This window comes from Ceratotherium simum, chromosome 7, assembly GCF_057802395.1.
Source record: "Ceratotherium simum simum isolate JZ-2026a chromosome 7, ASM5780239v1, whole genome shotgun sequence".
NCBI lineage: Eukaryota > Metazoa > Chordata > Mammalia > Perissodactyla > Rhinocerotidae > Ceratotherium > Ceratotherium simum.
The window spans coordinates 19,984,134-20,005,478 of record NC_141906.1 but is presented as its reverse complement, the minus strand read 5'-3'; the positions used below and the strand labels follow the sequence as shown (position 1 = coordinate 20,005,478).

Here is a 21,345-nt window from a genome sequence, read left to right as displayed (position 1 = left end):
AGCGATTCGGGGGCAGTTGTTTTACAAAGCAAGAACTTGTAGTCCTCTTTCCTCCAGATTGCTTTTGTCCTGGTTTGCTTTCTAGCTTCCTCATCTGGAGAAGAGGCTGTAGTGTGTCTTGGAACTGGTTCCCCCAAAGGCAGGTGCTAGGAGATGGGGGATTCCAGAGCGAGAATGGTCCCAGATTTCTAGGCATATGTAGTTCTTTGCCACTGGATTTAACTTGGTTCCGCTAAATAGCGCCAGCCCTGTTGCTGGGTCCTGGAGAACTGACTGGGTGGGGATGGGGGAGCACCATTCCATCACTGCACCTTAGCAACAATGTGCATGCATGCCCACACAGTCACTTTTGTATAGGCGGGGCTCTCTGCTTTTCCACAAAGAGAGAGAAGGCGGCACAGGGTGGAAAGGGCATGAAAGCATGAGGCTTGGGTTCTAGTCCCAGTTTCACTACGCATAAAACTGTGATTTGGGGCATATCTCCTAATCTCTGACTCAGCCTCTTTATCAGTAAAAGAGCAGTAATAGCCACTGTCCCGGTGTGTAGTATCTACACACCAGCTGATGGATGATGTGAGTCTACTCTGAAAAGTATAAACTGCTGCATAAGCTCATGGAGCTTTTATTTCTTGTTACTAGCTTGTAGTCTGGCCTTCAAGATTTTGGTTTCTTTATATATTTTACTTTTTGTTTTAAAAAAATCGACATACTGTCTAGGGTTTTAAAAAAATTGCAGATAAAAATTTTTAAGAAATTTTAAAGATAGCACACAGTTTTTTTTTCTTTTAGTAATAAAACCTTTTCAGTTATCTATTGTTCAGTTTGTTGTTATTTTGTTTGAAGAAGACTTTCCTATTCTAGGCCTTACTAATGAAAAAGCTGAGTTTCTGATCTGAATTATTGTTCTTTTTGCTGAATTCATGAGTTGAGTTTGGGTTAACAGTTAAAGATTGGGCTTTAAAAAAAATTTTTTTTAGAGACAAGTCCAACTCCTCATTTTGCGGTGAGGATACTGAGACTAAGCGAATAAGTAGCAAAATATTAAAGCATTAACAAAGGGCAAATGGCAAACCACTAAACAGGAACAGACCACATGAGCAGAGCTGGTGCTCAGGTCTCCTCCTCCAGGGTCTTTGTTACTGTAATGTGCTGCCTCCCTCACAGTTTGCTTAAGTAAAGACAGGTGGTTAAAAGAATTAGCACTGAATTCAGCTATCCCTGTATTTAACAAAAGTGCTGTTTAATTTTGTCCAAGGCTGAAGTCTAGAATTCAAATGTAAATCTCCAGTGGGGTCCGGCCCCGTGGCTTGGCGGTTAGGTGCGCGCACTCCGCTGCTGGCGGCCCGGGTTTGGATCCCTGGTGCGCAGCGGCGCGCCGCTTCTCTGGCCATGCTGGGGCGGCGTCCCACACACAGCGGCTAGAGGGATGTGCAGCTGTGACATACAACTATCTACTGGGGCTTTGGGGAAGAAAAAAAGGAGGAGGATTGGCAATAGCTGTTAGCTCAGAGCTGGTCTTCCTCAGCAAAAAAGAGGAGGATTAGCACAGATGTTAGCTCAGGGCTGATTTCCCTCACCAAGAAAAAAATAAAATAAAATAAATCTCCAGTGGGATCACTGAGTTGAACTAAGCACCTACGCATACGAAGAGCATTGTTGTTGACTTTAGAGAACTAAAAACATAATGTTCCTTATTACTAGAGAGTGATGGGACCAGGGATTATAAAACCTGAGTTCTAGTCTCAGTTCTGCTAAGTAACTTTAGTCAAGAAAAACAAATTTAATCTCTTTGAGCCAGTACTCACCATCTGTCAGATGAGAAGGATGGCAATAAGGCATTCAAGACCCCTGCCAGGACTTCAGTTGGAGGATCTATGAAACCCAAAGACAGAGAAAGGGGTGGGTGTGAGAGAGATTGGTGTCTCCTTTCTGTACCCTGAGGATTTTGCATTAATCAACCACTTTTTTCGTGTTATGCCCCTATCTGGAAAGCCTTCCAGTTGCCCTTTTCCTCTCCAAAAGCTCTCCTTATTTTAAGGCCTAGGTTACATTTCACTTCCTCTATGAAGTCATTGTATCACACCCTATGTCTCCTTTTGGAACTCATTTATTGCCCTTACGTCTCACTCATCGGTTAATCATGGTACATATGTCTTTCTTTTATACCTCATTTCTAGGGAGTAGGTTAATGTAGAAGAAAAAGTATAGACTTTGAAGATAAATAGATTTAGTTGTATGATCTTAGGCTGGCCACTTTTTAAAAATATATATTTAATTTTTTAAGTAGGTAATACATTTTTGAGTAGGTAAATTTTTTTTTCTCAAAACTTAATAGAAAGGGGAGGTACAGTAAAAAAAAGTCTTCTGCCCCTGGTCTACCATCCAACTAGTCTTTCCCCTACTGTTATTAGTTTCTTACATATGTTCCTAGAGTTTCTTATTTTTTCTTCCTTTTTCGTTTACATAAAAGGTGGCACACTATGTGTAGTCTTAGGTACATTGCTTTTTTCACTTAATTTATCTTGGAGATCTTTTCATATCACTACACGGTGAGCGTCCTCATTGTTCTTAATGTTTTATGGATGTACCATAGTTTAACCAGTGGTTGGGAATTTTTACTTCAGTAAAGTCCCAAATGATTTTAAAATTTGAATGACCTTTGAGCTTTATCTAAGAAATATGCTCTTTATTTCCCTAAAACTTTTATTTCTGTAGTACAGTTTTTAAGCACTTTACATTCTTGAAGTTGACCTTAACAAAACCTTGGTGGGTAGATACACTATAGGTTTTACTAGGTTAGTAGAGAAAGGAAATATCTAGTTAGGGTTTTGCTGACTGTGGTGCAAGATTCTTCAATAAAAGCTCCGCCGTGCTCTTTTCCTGTGCTCCACTGCTGGCAAATAGAGAGTTTGCTTGAGAAACACAGCCTGCTTTGTAGGGGCTGATAAAAGTCTTCATTACTTCATTTATAACCATTTGTTAATTTACTTCCTTTACTTTACTTACTTCCTTAAAACCAATAGAGCATGTAGAAAAGGATCTCCACATAAACGAAGCTTTGAGAAACAAAACAAATGTAGGAAGAAGATATGCAAATGTTCTTTTTATAGATAAAATTTTTTTAATCTTAAAAAAAAATTCTAACTGAAATACGTGTATGCAGAAAAAAGTGACTTGCTTAATGGAATTGCAAGTCTTCATTGAGATGAATGCGGCTCTTTAAAGTGATTAAATGGGTAGGACTGAGAAAAATAGGAAATATTTTAACCTGGGATTTAACATCTAGTAAGATTCTCTGTTAAAGGAAGTACAGCCTTAGCTATGTAATTTGACCTGATTAGAATGCACAAATGAAGTGAAAGGGATTTCAGTTTTATTTTTAAATTTTCATTTAATGTGAAACAGATTAGTACTGAGACAGCCCAAACTGCTAATTTAACTACTTGAATGTTAAAGTATGCACTTACGTTATCGCCAAGATCAGTAACCCTTTGTGCAGTGTTGCGTCACTTAATGATGGGATGTGTTCTGAGAAATGTGTCATTAGGTGGTTTTGTCGTACAAACATCACCCAGTGTACTTACACAAACCTAGACGGTATAGCCTACTACACACCTAGGCTATGAGATACTAATCTTACAGGACCACTGTCGTATATACGGTCCATCTTTGACTGAAACGTCAGTATGCGACACATGACTGACTATATGGAATGCAAATTTTCTACAAAATATTTTCAACCATTGTGACTCCTGAGATTTTTTTTTTTTTTTTTTGACTCCTGAGATATTTTTGCTATTGATTTTTTCTCATATTTCTAAACTGGGCCCTTGATTTCTTTCTCTTTTTATATTCGTACTCTTTTATACTCATGCTGAAAACTTAGCCTAGCATCATAGAAGTTTAGAGATGTTTGGACACCTAGACATTACAAATTAATATTTGGTATATTTGTATGTTAACTTGGCCCTTCCTATTGAACAAATGAGAAAACTGAAGCCCAGAGATGTGATTAGCTCAGGTCAGCCACCTTGTCCAGAACCCCTGGCTGCAGCTGCCCCGAATCAGGTTCTTTCTCTTACAGCTCCAAGACTGACACTGCTTTACTTGGGGAGGAGTTTAATTTTGAACACATTTCTTTTGCTCTTTCCCCTCTTTTTCTTTCTAATGTGGGCCAGTTTGTAAAAGACTACAAGGAGTATTAGTCACAGATCTTGCATGGAGCCTGGCTCATTGTAGGCATGTAAGAGAGACTTGTTTGAAGTGAACCAGAACTGGGGAGAGAATGTGAGACACTCTTGGGTAACAAGTAGGGAGCTGGCAGCTGAGCGGTACTCACCCCATATTTGCTAGTTTATTCTCCATCTTTCTCTCCCCGGGGCAGAGAGTAGCCAGTTGTGTTCAGATAGTGAAGGTGCCATGTGCTGGTTAGTGGATGCCTTTTAACTACTCTGTTTCCCTCTTAGGTCCTTTCGCATAATCTGTGCACAGTGCTGAAGGTTCCACATGACCCTGTTGCCCTTGAGGAGCACTTCAGGGATGATGATGAGGGGCCCGTCTCCAATCAGGGCTACATGCCGTATTTAAACAAGTTCATTTTGGAAAAGGTATGATTCTACCCTGTTCCTGCTTACAGCATTTTTTGATTTGCACATTTCAGGTGGGCCCCAGAGCCCCTTGTTGGTGAGTTCACTAAGGAGTTGAGGTGAGAAGCATCAAGAGATAAATCAGGAAGGAAAGAAAGAATGAGAGACTGACAATGCATCCTATTTCTCCCTCTTCTCCACTATCTTCTAAAACTTGGTTTGATATTTTTCCAACTTGGCTCATTTTTTGAAGTTAAGAACTGCATTTTGTATTAATCAGTACCTCTCTTCTCTTAGGGTGCTTTTTTTCCTTTTTAAATTCTGGTTCCTCATGTACTGGCAACAGTCGTTAAAACATGGGTATGGTGGGGTAAAATGTGAATACGACAGGTGATGTTAATTATCTTTACTAAATAGATATTATACAGCAAAGTTTTCATCTTAGACTTTTCAGGGTACCACTCAGGTGCTTCCTCTGGGGTCTGTTGTGAGTAGAGATGCTGCAAAAACCTATTATGTGTTTGGAAGCCAACTGTAATGTATTGGCATTGACTGCCATGTTCAGTTTCTCTCTTGGTTTGGATAATTAAAAATTGACACATGAAAGTGTTGAATTTAATGTACTTTTATTTCTTTTTAGAAGAAAATAATCTAAACTGCTATTACATTTAAGTAACTAAAAAAATTGGTGATTAAAAAATTATAAAAGGTAGCACATGCTTATTATTAAATAGGCAATTAATACAGATATATATGACATAAAAAGTGAATGTCCCTTTACACTTTTTAATCTGACTCTCTAGGAGTCAGATTAACAGTTATTCACCAGACTGTTAACAGTTTGGTGAATATCTTTGCAGACCTTTTTTGATATACATGCAAACACAACTACATAATACGTAGTGTTTTGTTTCTATATGAATAGGATCATGCTATACATATAATTCTTCAACTTATTTTTTTTTTTTTTTTTTTTGTGAGGAGGACCAGCCCTTAGCTAACATCCAATGCCGATCCTCTTTTTTGCTGAGGAAGACTGGCCCTGGGCTAACATCCATGCCCATCTTCCTCCACTTTATATGGGACACTGCCACAGCATGGCTTAACAAGCCGTGCGTCGGTGCGCACCCGGGATCCGAATCGGTGAACCCCGGGCCGCCGCAGCGGAACGTGTGCACTTAACCGCTTGCGCCACCGGGCTGGCCCCTCAACTTATTTTTTTTAACTGACCAATATGTTAGTGTCATCTTTCCATATAATGTACATTTAGTTTAGATACGAAAGTAATCATATATTCACATGAAGGGCTGGGAATTCCTGCTTTTGCTTATTTATAACACCAACCGTGAAATTTTTGATATATTTCAAAAATGCCTTTCAAAAAGTGACAGTGATAATACTTTTAAATTAAAAATAAAATACATTTAAAAAAAATTCTAGGGCCGGCCCCGTGGCTTAGCGGTTAAGTGCGCGAGCTCCACTGCTGGCGGCCCGGGTTCGTATCCCGGGCGCGCATTGACGCACCGCTTCTCCAGCCATGCTGAAGCCGCGTCCCACATACAGCAGCTAGAAGGATGTGCAACTATGACATACAACTATCTACTGGGGCTTTGGGGGGGGGAAAAGAAAAGGAGGAGGATTAGCAACAGATGTTAGCTCAGAGCCGGTCTTCCTCAGCAAAAAGAGGAGGATTAGCATGGATGTTAGCTCAGGGCTGATCTTCCTCACAAAAATAAAAGAAAAAAAAAATTCTATTTTCCCATCACCTAAATAGCACAACTATTACATTTTTTTTCCTATGACTTCTTTGGATTTTTATTGCTATTTATATTTATAAATTCTTTTTGTAGTTTAGTGTCTTTATATTAGCAAAGTACAGTAATTAAAATTTATAATAATAATTTAAGTTAGTTTGGAAAATGTTGGTCAGGATTCTTTTTAAAAATCACATTATAATTTTCAGAAATTTTGTAGCAAAGATTGTCAGAATTACAGTGTGTTCATGTATGTTGTATTCTTTATAGCTATATCTGTTATTCCAAATCAGTCTCACAATACAATTTTCTACTCTTTATTTGTGTGTGTGTTCTATGTGTATATGTGTTATATATATTTCCTAAGTATTTTCTCTGCAGAGATGATAACATTGCCTTGACCATATTTAAATTAAAAAAGAGATTAAGCACGCCATAATGAAATGTAAAATTTAATCACACTCACAAAAGCCACATATTGTATGATTGCATACATGTATAAAATGTCCAAAATAGGCAAACACATATTTAGTGGTTGCCAGAGGCTGAGGGGAGGTGGGAGTGGTGAGTGACTACTAATTGCTTTGGGATTTCTTTTTGGGGGTGATGAAAATGTTCTAGAGTTAAATAGTAATGATGGTTGTAAAACCTTGTGAGTATACCAAAAACTTCTGAATTGTACGCTTTACAGGGTGAATTTTATGGAATGTGATTTATATCTCAATAAAAATGATTTAATCAAATTGTATAGAAACTGATGTGTGAGGTCTGAAAACTTCACAGTATGATGTACTATTTTCTGGAGCTGTTTTGGTTGCTGTTGTGTTCATTGATCAGGTTCATTTGTGTTCTATAGTTGTATTATAAGTAATTATGTCTTATGTTCAGCAAATATTTGATGACCTACTGTGTGCATGTGTTTAATCTTAAAAATTAAGGAAAATAAGCAGAATTTTGTCTGTTATTAAAATATAGAACATACTTGGAAATTCTCAGAAACCTGGAAATTGCTTTGTTTTTCAGTACTCGAATTCATGTGGGTTGGGCCAGTGGATAAACAGAGTTTAATATCTTGAAATACTGTATCCTAATACTGCATTTTGTTCTCCTTGGTGTAACTTTGTTTAAACATCTTGAATTTTAAGTTTTAAGATGTTCTTTGTTTTAGTATTTAGGTATTGTAAAGTATTGTAACTGAGAGAGAGAATATAGCAGTATTTAAAAAAATCCAAAAATGAGCCACTAAATTTGGAGAAAAACTTATTCACAGAGCAAGTGAGGATGTGATGAAACAGTGAGCCCTTGTTTATTATTGCTTAGCCACCTGGAGTGGAGTTTTGCCAGTTCTTCAATCCAAATACAGCAGCCAAGGTTTCCATGGTGTGGGTTTAAATTAAGCAAAGATTAGTGCCTTGTTTTAAAACTTAGTTGAAAAAAAATGCCAAGAGTGACTGAAGAATGTTAACATAAAACTTAGAGATTGTCATCAGTTATGCAAAGAAAATGTGAAATAATGATTAAACATTTGCAAGATGTGCTTACATACATACATATATAAATATATATATATATATATATACACACACACTGTCTCATTTGATCTTCATGTTAATCCTGCAATGCATAACTGAATTCTTACCCCATTTAACTCAGGAAGAAACAGACCCTAAGGCTGCCTAACTGATAAGGTATAGATGATTTTGAACCTAAGCCATTTAACTTCTAGATCAGTGTTCTTTTAACTGTACAGTTGAGGGATTAATTACTCCCTTCCAGAATTATTCTGTTTTTACAGTTATTGGATACGTTGGGCAGGAGTGAAGTGGCTTCAGAGCCATTCTGATAATCTCAAATTCTCTCAGCCTCTGTCTAGTTCTCTTGGGTTCTTTCTGAAGTGTTTTAAGATGATCCTTTTCTCTTAATTAGTATCTAGTGTTTCTTAGTGTTCATTTTGGTCAGTTTTCCCCCAGGTCATTTTAGAAGTTTTCTGCCTTTGCTTAGGAGAATCATTCTGAAGGGGTTGGGACCAAGAGATAAATTATGTTGAAACTCGCTTTCCAACAAGTAATTTTTTCCATTTGGTTTTGATATCTGCTTCTTCAGAGATAATCATTCCTGTTGTTTTTCACACTGAGAATTTATTTTCAGCTTTTCTGAGACTTCAGATGATTAATATGTCTGTTGTTCTTGTATAAAATATTTTGCCTCCTCTGAATGTTAACTTTTTCTTTTTGGCTTTTTGTTAAATCCCTTCTTTTAGTAAAGAATGGACTTCGATAAACATCTGGGAAGATTTTTTTGTGAGCTTTTACCTTTTTTTTGGGCAAAGAGACACTATACCTGGATTATCTGACAGTGAATGATTGAAGAAAGTGGTATATTGCTACCTTTTTACTAGTGAGCCCCAATAGACTACATCAAAACCTAGTTCTCGGGGCTGGCCCAGTGGCACAGTGGTTAAGTTTGCACGTTCCGCATCGGTGGCCTGGGATTCGCCAGTTCAGATCCTGGGTCCGGACCTACTCACCGCTCATCAAGCCACGCTGAGGCGGCTTCCCACAAAAGAACTAGAAGGACCTACAACTAGGGTATACAACTATGTGCTGGGGGCTTTGGGAAGAAAAAAGAAAAAAAAAAACTAGTTCTGCTTCAGCATGTTTTATGGGCAATCTAATTCTTTTGTGAGATTTAATAGCCTGTTAAGCTTTTTGGTTAAAATCATTGTCAGTTCTTTTCTCTGATTCTACATGTTAAAGGTTGGTCTAGACTACGTGATTAAAACCAATAATCCATTGGCAATATACCAAGTCCTAATTGGGGACTCTGCTGCTTTCTGACATAATCCTTTTTGTTTGTTTGTTTGTTTGTTTTTGGAAACATACATGCACTCAAAAGAAAAACACAAAGAGAAACAGTCCAGTTCAATATAATGAACCTTTCTCTAGAGACTAGGAGCCTCTGCATTCTATTTTCCTAGGCTGACATTTATACTTTCTTACCAGATGCTTGCTGTTCATGTGTCAGTTATAGTTCTTCCATAAAATGAGGTTTCATATTTCTGTTAGTTCAATGAATATGCCTCAGCACTCAAAATGTTTTCAAATGTGTGCCTAACAACTATCGTTTAATAGGAAGTGGTACTGCTCTTAAATACCCAAACCCTACTTTTGCATGGTTCTTTCTTACTGCCCTTTGGCATGTTGTTTTTTCTTTCATTGTTCCCTGAAGATTATATAGTATTAATTTGGCACAATGGTCAAGTTGAACTCTATTTTTATCATATGTGTGAAGTTATACGGGACTAAAAACTTCTGAGTGAGTAAAGAGGTTCCATGCTGACAACTATGGATGACTTTATGCCATTGAACACTGGCCAGCAATATAAATCTAAGAGTGATGTAGTTTGAAGAAATACTTGTTTTTAAAATAATAAGTTTATTGAGATATAATTCACATACTGTACAATTTAACTACTTAAAGTGTACAAGTCAGTGGTTTTTAGTATAGTCACTTTTTTTTTTTTTAAAGATTTTATTTATTTATTTTTCCCCCAAAGCCCCAGTACATAGTTGTCTGTCATAGTTGCACATCCTTCTAGTTGCTGTATGTGGGACGCGGCCTCAGCATGGCTGGAGGAGTGGTGCCTCGGTGCGCACCCGGGATCCGAACCCGGGCCGCCGGCAGCGGAGCGCACGCACTTAACCGCTAAGCCACGGGGCCGGCCCAGTATAGTCACTTTTTTGTGCAACCATCACCACAATCAATTTTAGAATATTTTCATCATCCTTCCTCAAAAAAACCGTACCCGTTAGCACTCACTCTCTCCTCCATAGCCCTAGGCAACCACTAATCTGTTTTCTGTCTCTATGGATTTGCCTGTTCTGGACTCATACAATATGAGTGGAATCATATAATATGAGGCCTTTTGTGTCTGCCTTCTTTCACTTAGCATAATATTTTCAAGTTTCATCCACGTTGTCGCATGTAATGGTACTTTGTTCCTTTTTGTGGCTGAATAATATTGCATTGTGGATATACTACATTTTGTTTGCATCTTCATCAGGTGATGGACATTTGAATTGCTTCTACTTTTTGGTTATTATGAATTTGCTGCTGTGAGCATTCATGTTCAAGTTTTTGTGTGGATATGTGTTTTCACTTCTCTTGGGTATATACCTAGGAATTGTTGGGTCATATGGCAACTCTGTGTTTAACCTTTTCAGGAACTGCCAAACTGCCAAAAGCAGCTGTGCATTTTACTTTCCTACTGGCAATGTATGAGTGTTTCTGTTTTTTTTTGTGAGGAAGATCAGCCCTGAGCTAACATCCATGCTAATCCTCCTCTTTTTGCTGAGGAAGACCGGCTCTGAGCTAACATGTATTGCTAATCCTCATCCTTTTTTTCCCCCAAAGCCCCAGTAGATAGTTGTGTGTCATAGTTGCACATCCTTCTAGTTGCTGTATGTGAGACGCGGCCTCAGCATGGCCGGACAAGCGGTGCGTCAGTGCGCGCCTGGGATCCGAACCCGGCCCACCAGTAGCGGAGTGCGTGCACTTAACTGCTAAGCCATGGGGCCGGCCCTGTATGAGTGTTTCAATTTCTTCATATCCTCACCAGCACTTGTTATTTTCTGTTGTTTTGATTATAGCCATCCTAGTGGGTGTAAAGTAAAGTATAGTATCTTACTGAGTTTTGATTTGCATCTCCCTGATGATTAATATAAAATATTGTTTTTAAAGGTTTTTTTAAATTGTAAAGGTAATACAGGCTATTGTTGGAAATTAAGGAAAGAAAGGAATTTATTAAGAAAATGTATATCACCTATAACCTTACCATCTAGAGGCAGTCACTGTTAACATTTTGATCTGTTTGCTTTGAGTCTGTATTTTTTAAAATACGTTTTGTGTATATTATTTTTCAAGTTGGGATCATATTGAACACTTAACATTAATATTGCCTTTCCCATGTCATTAACAATTTTTTGAAAACATGAGTCTAAAGATAAAAATGCTAACATTTATTTAGTTTACTGTATATCGGGCACTATGCTAAATGTTTTAAACCAGTATTCTACTTAGTCTTTATATCAATTCTGTGGGTTAAGTGCTATCATTACCATCATTTTAAAGATGAAGAGACTGGGCCTTGGGTTAAAGGTCTTGCCTGAGGTCACCCAGCTACTAAGTATTCAGTGACTGTATAATAGCTTTGTACCATAACTTTATAACCATTCCCTTTTTGGTGGACTTATATTTTATTTTTTTTTCCACTCTTATAAGTAATAGTGATTATCCTAGGTAAATTTTTATCTGACTCTGATTCTCTTTTTAGGATAGATTATTTAAGTAGGCTTATTGATCAAAGAGTATGAATGCTTTCTGAGAAAACAAATTCTAACAATTTCTTTTTTTTTTTTAATACATCATAGTAAGTTTAAAGATTTTATTTATTTATTTATTTTCCCCCCAAAGCCCCAGTAGATAGTTGTATGTCATAGCTGCACATCCTTCTAGTTGCTGTATGCGGGACGCGGCCTCAGCATGGCCAGAGAAACGGTGCGTCGGTGCACGCCCGGGATCCGAACCCAGGTCGCCAGCAGTGGAGCGCGCGCACTTAACCACTAAGCCACGGGGCCGGCCCTCTTTTTTTTTTTTTTTTAATAATTTTATTTATTTATTTATTTTCCCTCAAAACCCCAGTAGATAGTTGTATGTCATAGCTGCACTTTCTTCTAGTTGCTGTATGTGGGATGCGGCCTCAGCATGGCCAGAGAAGCAGTGCGTAGGTGCGCGCCCAGGATCCGAACCTGGGCTGCCAGCAGCGGAGCGTGCGCACTTAACTGCTAAGCCATGGGGCTGGCCCCTAACAGTTTCTAAAGTATCAAATTGGCCAATTTCCCTGTCTTCTGATAACTGTCTCTGTGCCACAAGAACTTTAATTTTGAGCTGGTCTGGATGAAAATTCTAGTTTAGAAAACATGTGAGTTTAGTTTTGTAAATACTTTTAATACTTTGAGTCAGAATTAAGGTCTATAAATAGTATTGCTGTCTTATTGTTCATATGTATGGATCAGTGAAAAGCAAATATATGGTAAAAATAAGAACAACACTACACATTTCTTTCTAGGAAATTATCTTCCATTTGGACACCTTGAAACCACTGGCAGCTGTAATTAGTTTTCCAAAAGATGTGAGACTATCAGTTTAATATGTGTGATATAAACTGGGATTTTGGAGCACAATTTGTAATCTTATTTATTTATTTATTTTTGTGAGGAAGATCGGCCCTGAGCTAACATCTGTGCTAATCTTCCTTTTTTTGCTGAGGAAGACCGGCTCTGAGCTAACATCTATTGCCAGTCCTCCTCCTTTTTCCCCCCCTCAAAGCCACCCAGTAGATAGTTGTACATCATAGTTGCACATTCTTCTAGTTGCTGTATGTGGGACACCGCCTCAGCATGGCCGGAGAAGCGGTGCGTCGGTGCACGCCCGGGATGCGAACCCAGGCCGCCAGTAGCGGAGCTCCCGCGCTTAACCACTAAGCCAAGGGGCCAGTCCACAATTTGTAATCTTAGATGAGATGAAGTATGGTGTCATAGATTTCTAGACCTTTTGTACTTAGAATGGACCTAGAGATCATCTCAATTTACAGATTTATTTTACTTTAGTAAGCATTAAATATTGAACTCATACCCTTCAGTGGCTTGCTGTTGTTTTTAGGTCAAGTCCAACATCCTTATCATGGCATACAGGGCCATGTTCAATTTGGCCACTGCCGTCCTCTCCAGCTTCCTCTTCCTTCTCTCCCCTTTTTGTGTCTTCAGGGCAACTATGTTGGCCTTCTCTCTGTTCCTCAAATTACCAAGATTATTCCTGCCACAGAGCCTTCAGACATGCTGCTTCCTCTGTTGTAAGGCTTCCTCCATTCATAACATGCAGCTAATTCCTGTTCATCCTTTAGGTCTCGGATTGATTGTCGCTTCCTCAGGGAGGTTTCTCCAGGTAGCGCCACCCCTTCCCAGAGTTAACTAGCTCTCCTATAACGTGTTCTCACAGCATCCTGTGCTTTTCTTTGTGGCACTTACCACAATTTTCATCATATGGGTGGTTGTGTTATTGCTGTGTTGTTTGATATCTGATTCCCCTTCTAGAGTGTAAGTTCTGTGGTGGTGAGGACTGGTTCACTGTTGTCCAGCTCTATTGATTGTTTCCTTTGTGTGCGGAAGTTTTTAAGTTTGATGTAGTTTTCATTTGTCTATTTTTGCTTTTGTTGCCTGTGCTTTTACTGTCATATCCAAGAAATCGTTGTCCATTCCAATGTCATGAAGCTTTTCTGTTTTCTTCTAGGAGTTTTATACTCTCAGGTCTTACATTTAGATCTTTACTCCATTTTGAGTTAGTTTTTGTATATGATGTAAGATAAGGATCCATCTTCATTCTATTGCATGTGGATATTCAGTTTTCCTAACACCATTTTTTGAAGAGATTATCCTTTCCTCATTGTGTAGTCTTGGCATCCTTGTTAAAGATCATTTGACCATATATGTGAGGGTTTATTTTGGGCTCTCTATTCTGTTTAATTGGTCTGTGTGTCTGTCTTTATGACAGTACCATACTGTTTTGATTACTGTAGCTTTGTAATGTTTTGAAGTCAGGAAGTGTAAGGCCTCCAGCTTTGTTTTTCCTCTGAAGATTATTTTGGCTATTCATGATCCTTGACATTCCATATGAATTTTAGGATGATGTTTTCTGTTTCTGCAAAAAAAAGCCATTGGGATTTTAATAGGGATTGCATTGAATCTGTAAATTGTTTTGGGTAGTATGGACATTTTAACAATATTAGGTGTTCTAATCCATCAACATGGATGTCTTTCCATTTGTGTCATCTTTAATTTCTTTGAGTAATGTTTTATAGTTTTCAGTGTACAAGTCTTTTGCCTCCTTAGTTGCGATTGTTCTTAAGTATTTTATTCTTGTTGATGCTATTGTAAAGAGATTGTTTTCTTAATTTCCTTTTCAGATTGTTCGATGTTAGTGTATAGAAACACAACAGATTTTTTTTTTATATTTAGGGGTTTTTTAATTGATATCATAATAGTTTATAACATTGTGAATTTTTAGTTGTACATTATTGTTTGTCAGTCACCATATAAATGCGTCCCTTCACCCCTTGTGCCCACCCTCCAACCCCTTCCCCCTGGTAACCACCAAACTGTTCTCTCTGCCTGGGTGTTAGTTTATATTCCACATATGAGAGAGGTCATACAGTGTTTGTCTTTCTCTGTCTGGCTTATTTCGCTTAACATAATACCCTCCAGGTCCATCCGTGTTGCAAATGGGATGATTTGTCTCTTTTTTTATGGCTGAGTAGTATTCCACTGTGTGTGTGTGTAACCACATCTTCTTTATCCAGTCATCAGTCGAGGGACACTTGGGTTGCTTCCACTTCTTGGCTATAGTGAATAATGCTGCAATGAACATAGGGGTGCATAAGCCTCTTTGGATTGTTGATTTCAGGTTCTCTGGATAGATACCCCGTAGTGGGATAGCTGGATCATAAGGTATCTCGATTTTTAATTTTTTGAGGAATCTCCATACTGTTTTCCATAGAGGCTGCACCAGTTTGCATTCCCACCAGCAGTGAATGAGGGTTCCCTTTTCTCCACAACCTCTCCAACATTTGTTATTTTTTGTCTCGGTGATTATAGCCATTCTGACGGGTGTAAGGTGATATCTTAGTGTTGTTCTGATTTGCATTTCCCTAATGATTAGTTATGTTGAACACCTTTTCACGTGCCTATTGTCCATCTGTATATCTTCCTTGGAAAAATGTCTGTTCATATCCTATGCCCATTTTTTGATTGAGTTTTTGTTTTTTTGTTGTTCAGTTGTGTGAGTTCTTTATATATTATGGAGATTAACCCCTTGTCAGATATATGCTTTGAAAATACTTTCTCCCAGCTGGTGGGTTGTCTTTTCATTTTGATTCTGGTTTCATTTGCCTTGCAGAAGCTGTTTAGTCTGATGAAGTCCCACTTGTTTATTTTTTCTTTTGTTTCCCTTGTCCATGTAGACATGGAATTTGAAAAGATCCCTCTATGACCAATGTCAAAGAGTGTTCTGCCTATGTTTTCTTGCAGGAGTTTTATATATTTCAGGTCTCAGTTTCAAGTCTTTGATCCATTTTGAGTTAATTTTTGTGGATGGTGAAAGAAGATGGTCTACTTTCATTCTTTTGCATGTGGCTGTCCAGTTTTCCCAGCACCGTTTATTGAAGAGACTTTCCTTTCTCCATTGTATGTTCTTAGCTCCTTTGTCAAAGATTAGCTGTCTGTAGATGGAAACACAACTGAATTTTGACTGCTGGTTTTGTATCCTGCAGCTTTGCTGAATTGTTTATTAGTTCTAAGAGTTCTTTTGTGGAATCTTTAGAGTTTTCTACATATAAGAAAGAAGATGTCATCTGCAAACAGAGATAATTTTACTTCCTTTTCAATTTGGATGCTTTTTATTTCTTTTTCTTGCATAGCTGCTCTGGCTAGGACTTTTAGTACTGTGTTGAATAGAAGTGGCGAGAGTGGGTGTCCTTGCCTTGTTCCTGATCTTAGAGGAAAAGCTTTCAGGTTTTCACTGTTGAGTATGATATGTGAGCTATGGGCTTTTCATATATGATCTGATTCTGTACTTTTTTAAAAGGTGTAGATGCCATCATTTAATATGCTTTTACTTTTGAAGCATGATTAAACTAAAAAATTAGATTTTAGAGAAGGAATGAGCCAAACAGACAACTTATTAAAATTAAGTGAGATGCAGTGAACTTGGATCAAAAAGCCCCTACTTATTTCCTGGGAAAACTAATTTATGGAGGGTTTGCTTGGTTTCTAGTCTCATTGCAATCTTACTTCTACCCAAACTTCTTGGCTGTCATGAAGGTAACTAGTGACGACTGAATTGAAAAGCTGGTGGTCTTTTCTGAAACAACTCCTCCTTAATCTCTCTGTAGCGTTTGGCACTATTGGTCATACCTTCTTAAATGCTTCCTCGCTCAGTTTTTGTATCTCTGTGGTCCTCCTACCACTTTCAGGAGTATTGCTCTTTCAGTCATCATAATTCCTCCTCCTCCTCTTGCTTTGTACGTGTGAGTATCCCCTGAGGTTCAGTTTTTGATCCCATCTCTTTTCTCACTTTATGTTCTCTCTCAGTGATTTCATTGACCGTCGTGGCTCCAGTCATCATCGGCATGCAGTTGATTCACAAATCTGCCTCTCCTCTTAGGGTACAGTACCGCCTCTTTGATTATCTTTGGACATCTCCATCCAAATGTCTTACCAGAACTTCAGGCTGAAGATGCCCATAATTGAAAACTTTATCTTTCTTTCTCTCTTGTTTTTGTCCCCTTCATCTTGTGACTCTTTCTCAAACATGGTTGGTGTGCTGCTCCTGGCATGCCTTTGCTCATAGCATTTCCTTTCCTGTCCTTTGGAATACTTTTCCTTGCACTCTTCATTGTACTTCAGAGAAGCTCATCTCAAATACCATCTTTTCTGGTGGGAGGATGTCCTGCTCTTTCTCTGCTCTAAAACCCTTTATTTGGGGGTTTCCTACAGGCTATTTCTTAAAATTTTAAAGCTCTTTGTGATTTGGTTTGTGTTTGCTTTTCTAGCTATAAATCTAACCACTCCCCCTTAGGAACTCTATAATTCACCACATAATCCATGTAGAATCACTTCTTGTTCCTCAGAGCGAGGCTATATGCTTTTGTGCACGTCATTTCCTCTGTGTGGCATATCTTCCACTTAGTGTTTTTTAGGAGTGCAAGTGGATAGAGTTGATGGTCATGGCCTTTGAAACTAGTCCTATAGAGATGTCTTCCATCACGCAGATGTCCTTCATCTACTGAGTTCTACAAGTACTTTGCTATAGTGGAAAGAGACAGCATTTGAGCTTTGATTTAAACTCTGGTTTTGATATTTACTGGCCATGTGAACTTAGTACTCAGTTTTTTGAACATCTATTTCCTGATCTGTAAAATAAGGACAATATTTAACCTTATGGGGCTAATATGACGTTTAAGTGAGAAGCTGCATATAAAATGCCAAGCGTGTACTAAGTTCTCAATAAATGGTAAAGAAAAGAAAAGAAGAAAGAGAAGCTGCAGCAGGAGCTATTGCTTTCCCTTTGTGGGATCCATTGTGTACGATGGGGCTGTGGGACATAGTGCCAGGCTGACACTGGGTGCTGAAGGCAGAGCACAAAGGATGTCTTCCTACTCCTGGGGAACTGGTTTGCCAACCACAAAGTCTAGTTATGGATTGAGAGAAACTTCTCCCTGCAGCTGGCTTGCAGCCGGCTAGTGACTTCTTCCTTACAGGGCACACAGCATTCTGTTTGTATCTCTCTAAGGAAATGTTTTGATCATGTTGTTCTGCCACCCCTCTGCCTCCTCCAATATATCTTCCATATTGTCCCAGAATATGGCTTTTAAAATGTAGGTTGTGCGTGTTGCTCCCTTCCACTCTTTTAGTACAGATAAATCCTAACTCCTTAATGTGAATTATAAGGCTCTTCGTGATCTGGTCTTCACCTCCCTCTCTAGCCTCATCTTTCACTGTGCCCCATGCAGTGGATATATGTTGTTTTTTTGTCTGTGCAGTATCTGAACTCTTTTCTTATGTTTGGGAAATTTCCACAGCGTCTTGGTATGGGACAGAACCTGTCTCACATCTCAGATATTGAAAAGTTCAGATACTCATTTTCCCTGCTCTCTGGCAGCTAGAGTGGAGGAATGTGACCCAGGCTCAGCTAATGGGACTTTGAATCTGCAGTGAGTGACACAGAGGATCAAGGACTGGGTCAGTGGCAACAGTGATGGCCTCAGGTTACATTGGCAGTGGTATCTCCATCACTGCATTTAAAGGACATGAATAGTTTCAACTGTAGTTCTGACTGCCTAGTCTAGCTTGGTAATGACTTAGTTTCAGAGCCTAGATTTTCCAGCCCTGTGTTAGATCTTGGAGGTTACCCATTATATTTCCAGTAAATTCCTTTTCTGTTTAAAGGAACCCAAGGTAGTTTCTGTTATTTGCCCTTACGAAGAGCCTTGACTCATACCACTCTCTAACACCAAGTGCCCCATTCATGTTAAACTTCCCACAGTTCTTCCAAACCCACTATGGTTAGTTGTCTCCACCTCTGGGCTTTTTCATATTCTGCTTTACCTGGAACACCCTTTACCCCATTCTTATACTATTTGACTCTTAATGGTTCTTTAGGACTCAGCTCTGTTGTCATGTTGTTCTTTCTGCCAATCTTCCCCTAATTCTTAAGATTGGATTAGCCTCTCAGTGTTCCCACAGAACCCTCTGCTTATCTCTATTATAGTACTTATCACACTATATTGTAATTGTTGTTGACATTCCTTGGAGACATGGGCTAGTGTTATATTAAGTATCTTTGCATTGCCCCTGGCAGATAATAATTACTGTCTAAATTTTATCTGTTGAATGAGTGAAAAACTATTGAATTATACACTTTGTTAAATTAAAATTTGTCTATTTGTATATCTGTTTTCCATAATAAACTGAATATTCTAAGAGCAGAGACCAAGTTCTTCTTCATCTTTATATCCTTAATTTGTAGCCTAGTACGTGGCTCATAGTAGACGCTGAGGGAATGTTATGCATGATTGAATGACTGAATGGCAGGGCTGTCTTTTTAGAATTTCAGTTAAACAGTTTTTTCCAAAAGAAAGTATCTTCTTTGACTATATAGATAAAGATGAGCTATCTGCATGTGGCTCACATTGAGTAATTGACATTCTCAATTCCTCTGTATCAGGATTGGTAGTCTATTTAAAAGATCATGTGTGCACATGAAAAAATAACCATTCGACAAGTCAGTATTTGTGCCAAGTGAGTGATATGGACAGGTGTTGCTTTGGTGTCAAGCTAAATATAACATTCTTAACTGAGCCTTTGAAAGTGTGGTACCTAAGCAAATATTTACAAAATGTTTATTGGTTAATTGGATTGATTAAAATGGAAATTTGTAGTAGGCTTTGTCTTTTTCTTTTACTTGGCTTATATACTGCTTATTTTGGACTGGTTCATTGGAACTTTTCCTCATTCCTTTCTAGGTCCAAGACAACTTTGACAAGATTGAATTCAATAGGATGTGTTGGACCCTCTGTGTCAAAAAAAACCTCACAAAGAGTCCACTGCTCATTACGGAAGAAGATGCATTTAAAGTATGGGTTATTTTCAACTTTTTATCTGAGGACAAGTATCCATTAATTATTGTGCCAGAAGAGGTAAGGTGTGGCTCTGGGAAGTTTTTATGTGGTCATCTTAGCATTTAATAGATCTACTTTGGAAGTATTTGTGTTAATTCGGTGTAGATATGGAAGGAGATCCTGGACTACTGTTTTCGGATCAGAGGCAAAACAGCTTGAATCTAAAAAAAGTCCAAAACTTAGTGATTTGGGGTCATGCAATACCCCTAGAGATTTGCAGACAGGGTGGGACTCTTCCTCTCTAAATTGCTGTAATTATAGATGAATCCATCCTTATGTCCAAAGAGTCTTTATTCAGTACGAGTCACAACATAATTTTCTGTCTCCTTGCATGCTGGCAAAACTGTAAGAACTGGCTTAGTGATGCCATATGGGAAACACATAGGATCCAGAAGGTTGTTTCAAGGCTGTTTTATGTGAAGAAATACTATTCTTGTTTCAAAGTCCAGGATGGTAACTTTTTACCATACTTTCCAAAATAAGTGAAAAAAGACATTTGCTTGTTTTGCTCTGGGTTATTTTTCCTGAGCTTCCAAAGGAAAAAAAATACAGGAGTAAGGTTTCTGTGCTATCTTACTGCCCTAAAAAATTATACATGTAATACTTGCTTATTACAGTAGTAAATTTAGAACAGACTGATGATATGCAAAATTAAAATCAGCTGTAATCCTTCGCTTAAAAAATAGTCATCTGTAATCCCTTAACCTTGGACAAATTATTTAACCTCTTGAGTTTTAATTTCCTAATCTATAAAATATGGCTCATAACAATGTTTCCTTTAAGGATGGTAAGGTTCTGCATTTAAAGGACTCAGCTCAGTGCCTGGCATGTAATCTGTACTCAGTAAATATGTTAACTCCTATGACTACTATTTTGCATACATTTTTGCACACTAGTCTGCATATTTCCTTAGGATAAATTTCCAGCAGTGGAATTCTGAGTCCTAAGAAATATACTCTTTCAAGGTATTAGATAAACAGGCAGAATTGCCCTTCAGAAAGGCTGTACCAATTTATACACCTACCAGTAGTGGTCGAGGGTGCCCATGTAATTACCCATCCTGCCAATACAGAGTCTAGTCTATGATTTCTATGATTCATGTTCATGTTAGGAAAATCTGAGAGTTCACACTGCAATATTTTATTTAAAATCAGCAAGCATTTATTGACTGCCAACAATAAGTAAGGTACCAAGAGGAATACAAAGTGAAAAAGATTACTTCCTGCCTTCAAGGAATTTACAGTCTGCTGGAGGGAAAACACAAGTGTAATTCAAAGCAAAGTAGACTGCCTGTTATAATAGAGATGCACATGCCATGCAGATACAGAGAAGGGAAAGATTTGTACTCGTTTGGGGAAGTAAAGAATCAAGGAAGGCTTTTCAAGAGAGGCAGTATAATGTGGTGGTTAGAAGCAGGGTCTCAAACTTTTTCAGTAAAGAGCCAGACAGTAAATATTTGAGGCTTTGTGGGCCATCCTGTCTCTGTCGCAGCTACTCAACTCTGCTGTTATGCGTGAAAGCAGCCACAGACAGTATGTTACTGTACTTCAATAAAATGGTGGTGTAATTTGAATTTTATATGATTTTCATGGGTCATAAAGTATTATTCTTTTGATTTTTTTTTCCCCGACCACTTAAATATGTAAAAACTGTTCTTAGATCACGTGTGTATAAAAACATACTGTGAGCCAGATTTAGCTGCTGGGCTAGTTTG

At 38.2% G+C, this 21,345-nt stretch overlaps 1 protein-coding gene across 2 annotated transcripts in view; it reads left to right on the top strand.

The window, feature by feature from the left end:
- Nucleotides 1-21,345, top strand: part of SWAP70 (switching B cell complex subunit SWAP70) — a 68,246-nt gene that overhangs the window by 16,866 nt on the left and 30,035 nt on the right. For both annotated transcript variants that reach the window (XM_004418424.3, XM_087433232.1), the window contains exons 2-3: nucleotides 4,467-4,607; nucleotides 19,476-19,649. In XM_004418424.3, coding sequence (XP_004418481.1) covers nucleotides 4,467-4,607; nucleotides 19,476-19,649 — 315 coding nt within the window. The remainder of the gene's footprint in view (nucleotides 1-4,466; nucleotides 4,608-19,475; nucleotides 19,650-21,345) is intronic.